At 41.2% G+C, this 12690-nt stretch overlaps 1 protein-coding gene across 1 annotated transcript in view; it reads left to right on the top strand.

Annotated features, from left to right (window-relative positions):
* The window catches only part of LOC149462635 (uncharacterized), a 460266-nt gene that overhangs the window by 200478 nt on the left and 247098 nt on the right, over positions 1-12690 (top strand). The window contains exons 13-15 of the mRNA XM_089676647.1: positions 33-64; positions 689-789; positions 898-1066. Of these exons, the coding sequence (XP_089532773.1) occupies positions 33-64; positions 689-789; positions 898-1066 (302 nt within the window). The remainder of the gene's footprint in view (positions 1-32; positions 65-688; positions 790-897; positions 1067-12690) is intronic.

Raw genomic sequence — 12690 nt, 5'->3', positions numbered from 1 at the left:
AAAACGAACTAATTAGTATTTTTAATGCGCAGGCAAGTCCATGAACTGTCTCCAAGGCTCCAAGGTATGTAATGTCTGTACACAAATACTGAAACAAAATGTTCCTTTATTTTTTACCACAGTAAATTATAAAAACACAAACATTCCTTGGGATGTGTTGATATAGACATTGCTAACTTATGCTTGGTGCTCAATATTATAAAATTATTTGTTCAGTTATTGGATTTTCATGATGATTTTTCTATTTGTACGATTTCCAGCATCTTGAGGCATTATAGCGTATCAAAGCTAGTAAAATTTAAAGTGATTGTAAAGGCTGAAAGTTTTTCATTTTCATGCATTCTACGCATGAAGGTAAAAAACCTTCTGTGTGCAGCATCCCCCCCAATACTCACCTAAACCTCTCGATCCAGCGATGTGCACTGGACTCCCTCTCCTCATTGGCTGAAACAGCAGCAGGAGCAATTGGCTGGTGTGGGTACCCAACAGGAGGGAGGGGGATCTGCGCTGCTCTGTGCAAAACCACTGCACACAGCAGGTATGACGTTTGTTATGGTTTTTTTTTTTTATTTAAGCCTTTAGAATTGCTGCAACTATATGTACTTTATCTTTGAGATGGTGGTAATTTAACATAAATAAATATCCCCAGCTATTAGATTTTCAATTTTTTTTTTTCTCTGTTATTCAGATAAAATGGGTGCAGGAGATTTCAGAAATATCTTGTCTTTTGGTATAAAAGATATTGTGCTAAAGGTATCACCAAAGGAGAACATGGACAAATATTCAAGTGTAAGTCACTTAAAATTGTAATAGTAGCAAACACATATAAATGATTTTGTAATTCACAGTTACCTAAAATGATAACCATTTTATCTTCATGCATGGTACATTCAACAGACTTGGTTGAAACATTTTGATCCTACTGCTGTAAGCCTGATGGTTTCTGTGTATTACGGTGTTACCAAGTTATGCAGCAAGACAAGTTCTTTGAAGCCAATCCTTCTTGAACATGGGAACAAGAAAGACACCAAAAAAGAAGTACCATTTTTTCTTATGCAATTTAATGGTAAGTTATCCTAATTTTTAATAAAGTTGATTTAGTTGCCATATTAACCACTGATTCAGGGTTAATGCTATAGAAAAGATAAATCATCTAGTCGTCATGGAGCCCTTTGTAAAATAAAACTATACTAAGAGATCTACAAAGTTGGTTACAGCTCAGGAACATAATCAAAAAGCTGTACAATAGTGGAAGAAGTCATTGGCTGTTGCTTTATTACCTAAATGCAATTGTTTATGGTTCAATGGTCTAGCCTCTGCTTAATTTAAAATGAAGTTTGTTTCATTAATTTTGCCATCTGTCTCCTTTTGCTTACATGTAAGAGCTTCTCTAAAATAATCCTACAATTATTCATATGATAACTATCAATAAAATGAGGAAAACTGGAACACATGAAGGACTACTTGAAGTGTAAGCTGACTCCAAAATAGCTCGCCTGGAAAAGAGAGCCACACACCAGTTGGTCACCCCGTGACACATTTCAATTTAATTGTAGAGATCCAAAAAGTTATTTCATTCGTCATCTCCTGCTCTAAATACCCAGTGGGTGTAATCAGGCAGAGTCCCATCTTTAGATGAAAACTTAGTTATTGTTTAGTTTTTCCCCAAGATTGGGAATAAATAAACTCCTGGGATATTGATCTGGTCAGTTAAGTAGCAGAGGGGGTTGTTAATCAGTTTCAGCTGCTTTGGTGTTAATAAACTGAACAACAGGTGCACTAGATGGGCAACAATGAGACGAGCCCCACAACAGGAATGGTTTTCAGGTGGAGGTCACTGACATTTTTATCCCTACTCATCTTTTCTGACTATTTTTCACTAGTTTTTCATTTGGCTAGGTCAGTGTCACTAGTGGTAGCATGAGGCGATACCTGGACCCTACAGAGGTTGCACAGGCAGTCCCAACTCCTCCAGGATGGCACATCAATACGTGCCATTGCCAGAAGGTTTGCTGTGTCTCCCAGCACAGTCTCAAGAGCATGGAGGAGACTCCAGGAGACAGGCAGTTACATTAGGAGAGCTGGACAGGGCTGTAGAAGGTCTTTAACCCATCAACAGGACCGGTATCTGCTCCTTTGTACAAAGAGGAACAGGATGAGCACTGCCAGAGCCCTACAAAATGACCTCCAGCATACCACTGGTGTGAATGTCTCTGACCAAACAATTAGAAACAGACTTCATGAGGGTGGCTTGACGTCCTCTAATGGGCCCTGTGCTCACTGCCCAGCACCATAGAGTTCAATTGACATTTGCCATTGAAGACCAGAATTGGCAAACCCGCCACTGGTGCCCTGTGCTTTTCACAGATGAGAGCAGGTTCACCCTGAGCACATGTGACAGACATGAAAGGGTCTGGGGAAGCCGTGCAGAACATTATGCTGCCTGTAACATCATTCAGCATGACTGTTTTGGTGGTAGGCCAGTGATGGTCTGGGGAGGCATATCCATGGAGGGACGCACAGACCTCTACAGGCTAGACAGTGGCACCCTGATTGCCATTAGGTATCGAGATGAAATCCTTGGATCCATTGTCAGACCCTACGCTGTTACAATGGGTCCTGAGTTCCTCCTGGTGCATGACAATGCCCAGTCTCATGTGGCAAGAGTATGCAAGCAGTTCTTGGAGGATGACAGAATTGATACCATTTAATGGCCCTACGCTCTCTTGACCTAAATCCAATAGAACACCTGTGGGATATCATGTTTCGGTCCATCCGATGCTGTCAGGTTGTACCTCAGACTGTCCAGGAGCTCAGTGATCTGGGAGGAAATACCCCAGGACACCATCCGTCGTTTCATTAGGAGCATGCCCCGACGTTGTCAAGCATGCATACAAGCACATGGGGGCCATACAAACTAGTGAGTACCATTTTGAGTTACTACAATTAAATTTCAGCATAATGGACTAACCTGCTGCATCATTTTTTTTACTTTGATTTTCGAGGTGTCTTTGAATTCAGTCCTATGTAGTTTGATCATTTTCATTATGCCATGGGGCATCTTTACGTTCCTAACACATTACCCAGTCCATATCAGCATAGATATTCAGCATGATATTTTTTCCCATCTAGATCTGATGTGTTTTCAAAGAGTTCCTTTAATTTCTTTGAGCAGTGTATATATATATATATACAGTATATATATATATGTGTGTGTGTGTATGTGTGTATATATATATATATATATATATATGTATGTATGTGTATAGATATATATATATATATAGATATATATATATATATATATATATACTATATTGCCAAAAGTATTGTGACACCCCTCCAAATCATTGGATTCAGGTGTTCAAATCACCTCCATGGCCACAGGTGTATAAAATCAAGCACCTAGGCATGCAGACTGCTCCTACAAACATTTGTGACAGAATGGGGTTTATTTACTAAACCTGGTTGACTCAGAATCTTGGGCACCTGTGCATGGTAGCCAATCAGCTTCTAACCTCAGCATGTTCAGTTAAGCCTCAGCAATAAAACCTGGAAGCTGATTGGTTTTTATGCAGAAGTGGACAAGATTCTGAGTCAACCAGGTTTAGTAAATAAACCCCAATGGGTCACTCTCAGGAGCTCAGTGACTTCAAGCATGGTACCGTAATAGGTTGCCACCTGTGTAATAAGTCCAATGATGAAATTTCCTTGCTACTAAATATTCCACAGTCAACTGTTAGTGGTATTACAACAAAGTGGAAGCAACTGGGAACAACAGCAACTCAACCACAAAGTGGCAGGCCACGTAAAATGACAGAGTGGGGTCAGAGTATTCTGAAGCGCACAGTGCGCAGAAGTCAATAGCTAAAGACCTACAAACTTCAGATTAGCACAACCGTGCATAGAGAGCTAGAGAGCTTCATTGAATGGATTTCCATCACCAAGTGCAACGCAAAGCGTCAGATGCAGTGGTGTAAAGCACACCACCACTGGACTCTAGGACAGTGGAGATATGTTCTCTGGAGTGAAGAATCACACTTCTCTGTCTGAAAATCCGATGGACATGTCTGGTTTTGGCAGTTGCCAGGAGAACAGTACTTGCCTGACTGCATTGTGCCAAGTGTAAAGTTTGGTGGAGGGAGGATTATGGTGTGGGTTGTTTTTCAGGGGTTGGGCTTGGCCCCTTAGTTCCAGTGAAGGGAACTCTTAAGGCGTCAGCATACCAAGACATTTTGGACAATTTCATGCTCCCAACTTTCTGGAAACAGTTTGTGGACGGCCCCTTCCTGTTCCAACATGACTGCGCACCTGTGCACAAAGCAAGGTTCATAAAGACATGGATGAGTGAGTTTGGGGTGGAGGAACATGACTGGTCTCCACAGAGTTCTGACCTCAACTCAATAGAACAGCTTTGACATGAATTAGAGTGCAGACTACGAGCCAGGCCTTCTCGTTCAACATCAGTGCCTAACCTCACAAATGCGATTTCCAGCCTTCCCAGAATAGTTGAAGCTGTTATAGCTGCAAAGGGTGGGCCAACTCAATATTGAACCCTACGGACTAAAACTGGGATGCCATTAAATTTCTTGTGCGTGAAAAGGCAGGCGTCCCAATACTTTCGCCAATATAGTGTGTGTGTGTGTGTATACGTATATATATATATATATATATATATATATATATATACAGTTGCAAGAAAAAGTATGTGAACCCCTTGGGATTACATGGAGTTTTGCATGAATTGGGCATAAAATGTGCTCTGAACGTCATCTAAGTCACAACAATAGAAGAACACAGTCTGCTGAACAATAATACTACAGAAACATTAGATGTTGCCATGGTTTAATTGCACATAACATGTAAACATTCACAGTGCAGGGAGGAAAAAGTATGTGAACCGTTGGACTTAATAACTGGTTGACCCACCTTTGGCAGCAATAACCTCAACCAAATGTTTCCTGTAGTTGCAGATCAGACCTGCACAATGATCTGGAGTAATTTTGGACCACTCCTCTTCACAAAACTGTTTCAGTGTAGCAATATTCTTGGGATGTCTGGTGTGAATCGCTCTCTTAAGGTCATGCCACAGCATTTCAATCGGGTTGAGGTTAGGACTCTGACTGGGCCACTCCAGAAGGCGTATTCTGTGCTGTTGCAGCCATTGTTTTGTTGAATTACTTGTATGCTTTGGGTCATTGTCCTGTTGCATCATCCATCCTCTGCGGAGCTTCAGTTGGCGGACAGATGGTCGTACGTTTTCCTGCAAAATGTCTTGATAAACTCTGGAATTCATTTTCCAATCAATGACAACAATCATTGAGGCCCTGAGGCAGCAAAGCAGCCCCAAACCATGATGCTCCCTCCGCCATGTTTTACAGTGGGGATGAGGTTTTGATGTTGGTGTGCTGTGCCTTTTTTTCTCCACACATAGTGTTGTGTGTTCTTCCCAAACAACTCAACCTTGGTTTCATCTGTCCACAGTATATTTTGCCAGTAGTCCTGTGGAACATCCAGGTGCTCTTTTGCAAACTTCAAACGTGCTGCAATATTCTTTTTGGACAGCAATGGCTTCCTCCATGGTGTCCTTCCATGTACTCCATTCTTGTTTAATGTTTTCCTTATTGTAGATGTGTCAACAAAAATGTTAGCATGTGCCAGAGATTTCTGTAGGTCTTTAGCTGACACTCTGGGATTCTTCTTTACCTCATGCAGCATTCTGCGCTGTGCTCTTGCAGTCATTTTTACAGGACGACCACGCCTAGGGAGAGTAGCAACAGTGCTAAACTTTCTCCATTTGTAGACAGTCTGTCTTACCATGGACACATGAACATCAAGGCTTTTGGAGATACTTTTGTAACCCTTTCCAGCTTCATGCAAGTCAACAATTCTTGATCGTAGGTCTTCTGAGAGCTCTTTTCTGCGAGGCATGGTTCACATCAGACAGTGCTTCTTTAAACCAGTAAACCCAAAACAGGTGTGTGTTTTTTAAGGGCAGGACAGCTGTCAGCAACACATCCAATATCATCACACTGATTGGAGTCAAGGTTGGCTCACTCCTGGCTCCAATTAGCTCTGGGAGAAGTCATTAAGCTAGGGCCTCACATACTTTTTCCTCCCTGCACTGTGAATGTTTACATGTTATGTGCAATTAAACCATGGCAATATCTAATGTTTGTGTAGTATTATGTTCAGCAGACTGTGTTCTTCTTCTATTGTTGTGACTTAGATGACGTTCAGAGCACATTTTATGCCCAATTCATGCAAAACTCCACGTAATCCCAAGGGGTTCACATACTTTTTCTTGCAACTGTATGTGTGTATATATATATATATATAGTATAGTATATATCACCCTCCTAGTCAGCTAGAGGGAGCTAGACTCCAATTGTTAGCAAGGAGGGCTGAGTAGCAGCCTGAGTGTGATAGCTAGCAGGGGTCAAATTGTGGTCAGAGCTGAGAGGCTCTGCAGACCAGTTCTCTGGAATTTGCCCTTGCTCTAGTGCTTTGGAGAGAGGTCTAGAAACAGTGGGTGGATCTGAGGATTGGCTAATCTACACTGTTAGAGGATCCTTGCCAATCCCCAACAGGAGGCTTGGTAAAAGGCTGGGTCAACTTTTAAGAGTAACTGAGCCTGCTCAGCAAGGGAGAAAGGGAGAGAGAAGAGTGAAGTTGGAGATGGAGTGAGGCAGGAGAGAGGAGCCTGGGAGGGGGCCCAGATGGAGAGGTGCTCACCTACATGCAGTGGAGCTTGGAAGGAGTAAAGCTCATATCTGTACTGTGACGTTGTATGTTGCATTCTCTTGTTTCGTTTGTATTACAGTGAACCTTCTGTTTGGTTCCCCCTGCTATGTTGAAAATCTTACATAAACAAAGAATTAAAAAAAAAAAACCCTTTGGGGTTTAGTAATACATAAAAGAAAACCACATCCATTAATACCCAATAGCAGGCTTCCATCTATATGATACCCAGTAGAGTAGACTTGATTTTAGTATACTTTTCTAGCTTGGGGCCATGCTCTCGATTTAAGTTGCCAGGGAAAAGCAGCAGTGCATTGAATTAACGTTTAACCTCAGTATGAGCAATATTATTAACCGTCAGGATATTTCATATGATAACATACAGTAATTGTTAGTGCTCCTGCGCACAATTACTCTAACACTCTAATGCAAACTCTATATTTTTGCTGAACTACAGATCTCAGCTGGATTTTCAGGCTTTACTGAGGAGATATTCCGCATACAGGGTTAATTCAGAGAAGCTCTGAAGGCAATAAATCTACACTGCTAAGACAACTTAAAAAATTCGATAAATTCTCCTACATAGACATATAGAGCCAGGGAGGTCTGTGACTAGGGGTGATCCTGCTGACTTCTAGTCTGCAGACTGTGTGCCTCAGCAACCTTCCCAATGGAGTCTCCTACCACCCCCAGGCCCCATGGCAGACACATGGGATGCTATTTCAAAATAATAATGTGATTTGAAAATGTTGATATGTACCCTACTGATTTGCGTAAAGTGTGAATTTTGATCTTAAGTCCTCTTTAGTGTTTTCATCACTGAGGACACATTATGGTATTGAAAGGATTATAACAAGCTCACACCTGCTTGTTTAAACTCTTTGGCTGCCAGAAAATTATTTTTCATATCCATGCTAAAATGCACATTTTTAAAAATGAGAAGCACTTAAAATCTTCTGAAAGTGGAGCATACCAATGAAATAAAATGATGGTACAGTAGTTGCAATTTTTATGCCTCATGATAATATCACAAATTTACATTTTCTGTCACAAAAAGTACAAACTATTTTAATGCAAATGAACACACAGAAAAAAATCTCCAAATTTTCTATAAAACGTGGAAGATGAGACTAAGTCTAGTAAATAGATCACAAGATTGAAAAAACATGCAACTGCACAATGGTGGAAAACCTTGGTACCCAAAATTTTCATAGGTGATACTTTAAAAATATTTAAAGCTCTTAAATTTAGAATTTACTATTAATAATGAACCTAGATATAATTATTTTACTCCATCATGTGTGCTAATGCCTAATATGTGTTGCGCAATTGTCGCTTACATATCTGTGTTCACTGTAAACATGTGTTTCTGTTTGTATGTGCATGCACGTGCTGATTAAAATTTTTGTTTTATTTTTTCATTTAATTTAATATATGTTCATTTTTAACAGTTTTTTTCACATCATTATTGCTAGTGCAAAGGGCTGATAGCATATATAGAGGTAACTGCTCCCCCATTACCTTCTATGCACTCCCCTAACCAGTTCAAGTGCAGACTGTACGATCATATATTTGCACCTGCCAGGATCTGACAGCTTTGAACTTGAATAGGGTTATTGTTGAGCTTTTCTGAGTCCATTGCTTAGGGGGAGATCAATAAAAGGATGCTTCTCATCTACCCTTCACACATTATCCCGAGATCACTGATGGAGTTTTCGGGTACAATAATTTTAATTGTGGTATAATATAAGGAAGACACAAACATGTAAAAAAAGGAGCATTCACATCCCACGCAGGGCCACAGGGCATATAGGGTGACAGGACTACATTGTTAATATTAACATTTTCGTAATACAATTTACAGTCTCAAATAATGGCCCCAAGGGGCCCAAACCAAAACTTTGGGGAGTATAGGAATCGAAGGAGAGGAGTAGGGGAAAAAAGGGGGGGGGGAGGTAGAGCAAAGGGGCCAAAGAAGCCCCAAGGGAGGAGGAAATATAGCAGAGATAGAAAATTATAAAAGCAGGCAGAGGGTGGAAGAAAAAGAGGAGAATCCTGTTTGCTTGGAAGTGTTGGTGCAACTGGGGCAGAGTGGGAAGAGCATATGACCACCAGGGAGTCCCATACATTCAGGAACTTGAAGAGAGTGTCGTGAAGGATGCTAGTCGTCTTCTCATTGGACCATTGGAGTAATAAAATGCTCCTCACCTCTGCAAATCGGACCGTGGGTTTTCTCCAGGCTCTAGCTATTGCCCATTTGGCAGCTATAAACAAATATGTTTTCAATGTCTGATGGTAAGAGAAAAATCCTGGAATTGGGCAGTGAAGGACCGCTTGCTTAATGTCTTTGCGAAAGGGCATGTGGAAAAGGGACAACAGGAGGCCAAAGACCCTGGACCAAAAACCCACGAGGCATGGGCAAGTCCACCAGATATAAAGCTCATCTCCCTGCTGGCCACAGCCCCAAAAACATCTATCATTGTAGGATGGGTTCGAATGATCAATGCGGGCTGGCAGTCAGTACCAGTGGAGGAGAACTTTGTAGGCCACCTCCATGGTGGCTGTGTTGAAAGAACATTTGGCCATATTGGACCAAGCTTTGCTCCAGTCCTCCAAGTCTATAGGGGTAACTTCATCACTTTTCCACTGGCTAACATAGGGAAGGGATGTCAACCGATCCCCTGCATTTAGGGAAGGCGTAGAAGACCGAGCAGGTTATTCTGGGGTGTTTATAGGCCCAGATGAAGGAGGATCCTATTTTGAAGGAGTCGCAGGTAAAAGGAGGGGATATAGATCGGTAAGGTCCTGAAAAAGTATAGACGTTTGGGAAAGATGGTCATTTTGATCTCATGGATTTGGCCAATCCAGTATAGGGATGGGAAGCACAAGGACTCCATAAGAGAGGTAACAAAACACAGAAAGGAGAAATAGCTGGTCGCAAACAGGGCTGAATAGGAGGGTGTGAGGCAGATCCCTAAGTAGTTTAAAGATAAGTTAGTCCAGCGATAGGGAAAGGATGTTTGGAGGTTGGCTACCATTTATTCTGGAAGGGTGACGTTCATGGCAGTCGTCTTGTGAAGGTTGATTGCAGTTAGGCGGGATAGGAGGTTCTGTAGGCAGTGTGGTTATAGGGTTGGTGGCAGTCAAAAGCGCATCATCCACAAACAGGCAAATTTTATAAGATTCAAGGCTGGTGCCCTTCAAGGCTGGTGCCCTTCCTCCCTTCCCGCTGTGTGTCTCCTACTGCTTAGAAACAGTGCAGGGGGAGGTATTGGGGGGTATTATAGATCCCTTGTGTTTTCAAGAGTATCTGTCACCTGCAAAATACCTTCACATAGTGGGTTTTTAACACCCTCCCCCTTTGTGATAACAAAACTGATAGCTTAATCCAAATTAAAAATGACTGAAAAAGTGGAAAAAAAACTAATAAAATAAATTTTCCCTGTCCCCAAATTTGGTTCACAATACCCCAATGTATATCAAACTTGTGTTACCAGTGAAAAACGGGGGGGGGGGGGGGGGGGTGTTGGTCCTTACTATTAGGGGCAGTATTTTGTTTATCCCTTATAAACAGGAGGCTGATTCTAGTGGATGCTATAATTTACTCCAAGGAGCTTTTAACGACACTGAACTTACCATCATCAATTGCTATGTCTCCAACCCACAGCAAAACCAGTTTCTTCTTTCATGTTTTCTGACAAATCAAACATCATACAAAAGCTTTGGTACTCTTGCCTTACCAACGTGGCTGTACACACTGGTCAGGAAGTTGTTCCTTCCTCCTCACATAACCCATCATGCCCTCATTTAGATAATCAATCCAAAGCCATGGTTGTTGTATTATGAGGTAACAATATTAAAGGAACTCAACCCCACGAGCATTGACTTTGGTAATTTTTCAACTCCACACAATACTTTTGGATAAATAGACCATTTCCTCACCTACTGCCAATTTCTAGCTGCCATTTTCAAGACTAAAAGTCTTTATTTACCTTGGTCTGACCACTCATTAGTTATTTTGCAATGCTCCTCTCTGATGACTCAAGGAGTTTCTACTATCTACCTGCGACTCTAACCTGAAGATTTGAGAAGCCATATCAGTTTTCATTCAGTCTCTCAGTCTTCCTCATGGGAGGCTTACAGAGACACACTGGGAGGGGATCTTATCAGCCTGGCCACCGTCTGCATGAAACAATGTGAAGCTAAAATAGATTTCATGTCAACTCAACTCTTGGACCTGGAAAGGGCCCGGAGACCATCTCCATCAAACGCAAGTGGAGTCTGTTAGAACAGAACCTGACCTTTTACTGAATTACAAAAACAAAAAGTTACTGCAATGTAATAAACTGTTTTTTTTTTTCTGACCACACCAACAAACTGGGGCCTATGCTTGCCTGACCACTGAACATGCTTTCAATACCCTCTTACCCCATCCATTTGTACCAGTCAGATGGTACATTGAAGGAGAAACCCCTCAAAAAAGTTTAATATTTCAGGGACCATCTTGCTAGTTTATACAGGAAACACACCACTCAATGCCACTTCAGTTAACAAGCTCTTCCAACAATACTTTCCCCAAGATTTCTGCAGATCATAAACATGATTAAATTCAGATAACACCTTTCTCTCTGTATTTGCTTTAGTGGTGTGTGGTCTGGTTGCTGTCCTACTCCTTGAGATGTGCCAGGATACTCTGAGTCGGGATTGCTGGAATACTTCCCTTCTCTCACTGTCTTAAAGTCTATGTTTGTATGGTATGAATTACCTGGCCCACCAATAGCTGAGGAACACTCTTCTGATGCACATCTGTGAAACACATTAAGAAATTGTATCCCCTCCGCAGTCTGCAACTGTATTTTCTGCTATCCATGCCATATGCAAAGTGGATTGGTATACATCTTGTGGGTAGTACTTGTGTAGCCCTTTCCAAAGACGTTGAATGTATCTTTTAAGTTTGTATAGGCATACACTGTGTATAGGGGGTTTGTTCATACTTTTGATGTACATTGCTTTTAAATTCCTTTTTCTGTATTGCTTTTAACTTGATCAACCAGTCTAAAGCTGAGTTGATTTGACATAAATAAATGTTTGTATGTTATGCATGTTTGTATAATATCTTTTGAGGGGTAGTGCACCATGAAAGGCAATCATCTTTATCAAACACCATCCAAGAAGTCAGTCTGGCCATTAAATCTATCAAAAGTAATAAAGCTCCTGACCCAGATGGATTTTCAAATTTGGATTTAATTAAATCATTGACCTTCTTGGTCCTCACCTAGTCTTCCTAATTACCTTTCTGAAAAAAGGGAATAATGTGCATCCTTCTTTCATGTCTGTGAATATAGTATACTTCCAAAACCTAATAGGGACACTTTTGACATCTTCATCTACTGCCCTATCTTCTTTTTAAATACGGACATAAAACTACTAGAAAAAATATTGGTGTTCCATCTTTATGGCTTCCTTTCTTCTCTCATCAATATGGACCAGGTGGGATTCGTCCTCTCTCACCAGGCCAGCAACGATATCTGCAGAGTCACCCACCTGATCTATCTCATGAACCAGAGGAATACCATAGGGTTTTTGCTGTCTCTTGACACCTTCAAAGCTTAATATTGACCCTCTACCAATTTCCCATGTCTCAGGTATTATATGCTGATTGCTGCTGAGGACATTAGGGTGTTCTGAGGTACTCAGCAAAGTTACATTCTATCACCATTCCTTTAATATCATGAACAGAACCTTTAGCCCTGTTGATTTGGGAGGATGTAAATATCAAGTAGAGCTAGCTGACCTTCTCTCCAAAACCAGCCCTTTTGCAGATGATATGCTCTTGACCTTTACTCAACCCTTAACAATTCTCACCTCTCTCTTCAAACTTTTGGAACACTTTTCCACCAATTGGACCTGTGCATTAATCATTCTAAATCAATGGTGCTTATTTTTACT

The sequence above is a fragment of the Staurois parvus genome, unplaced genomic scaffold (assembly GCF_062004578.1).
Source record: "Staurois parvus isolate SC_StPar_1 unplaced genomic scaffold, SC_StPar_1.0 ptg000172l, whole genome shotgun sequence".
NCBI classification, from domain to species: Eukaryota; Metazoa; Chordata; class Amphibia; order Anura; family Ranidae; genus Staurois; species Staurois parvus.
The sequence above is the reverse complement of the archived record's forward strand: the minus strand, read 5'-3'. Positions and strand labels throughout refer to the sequence as shown.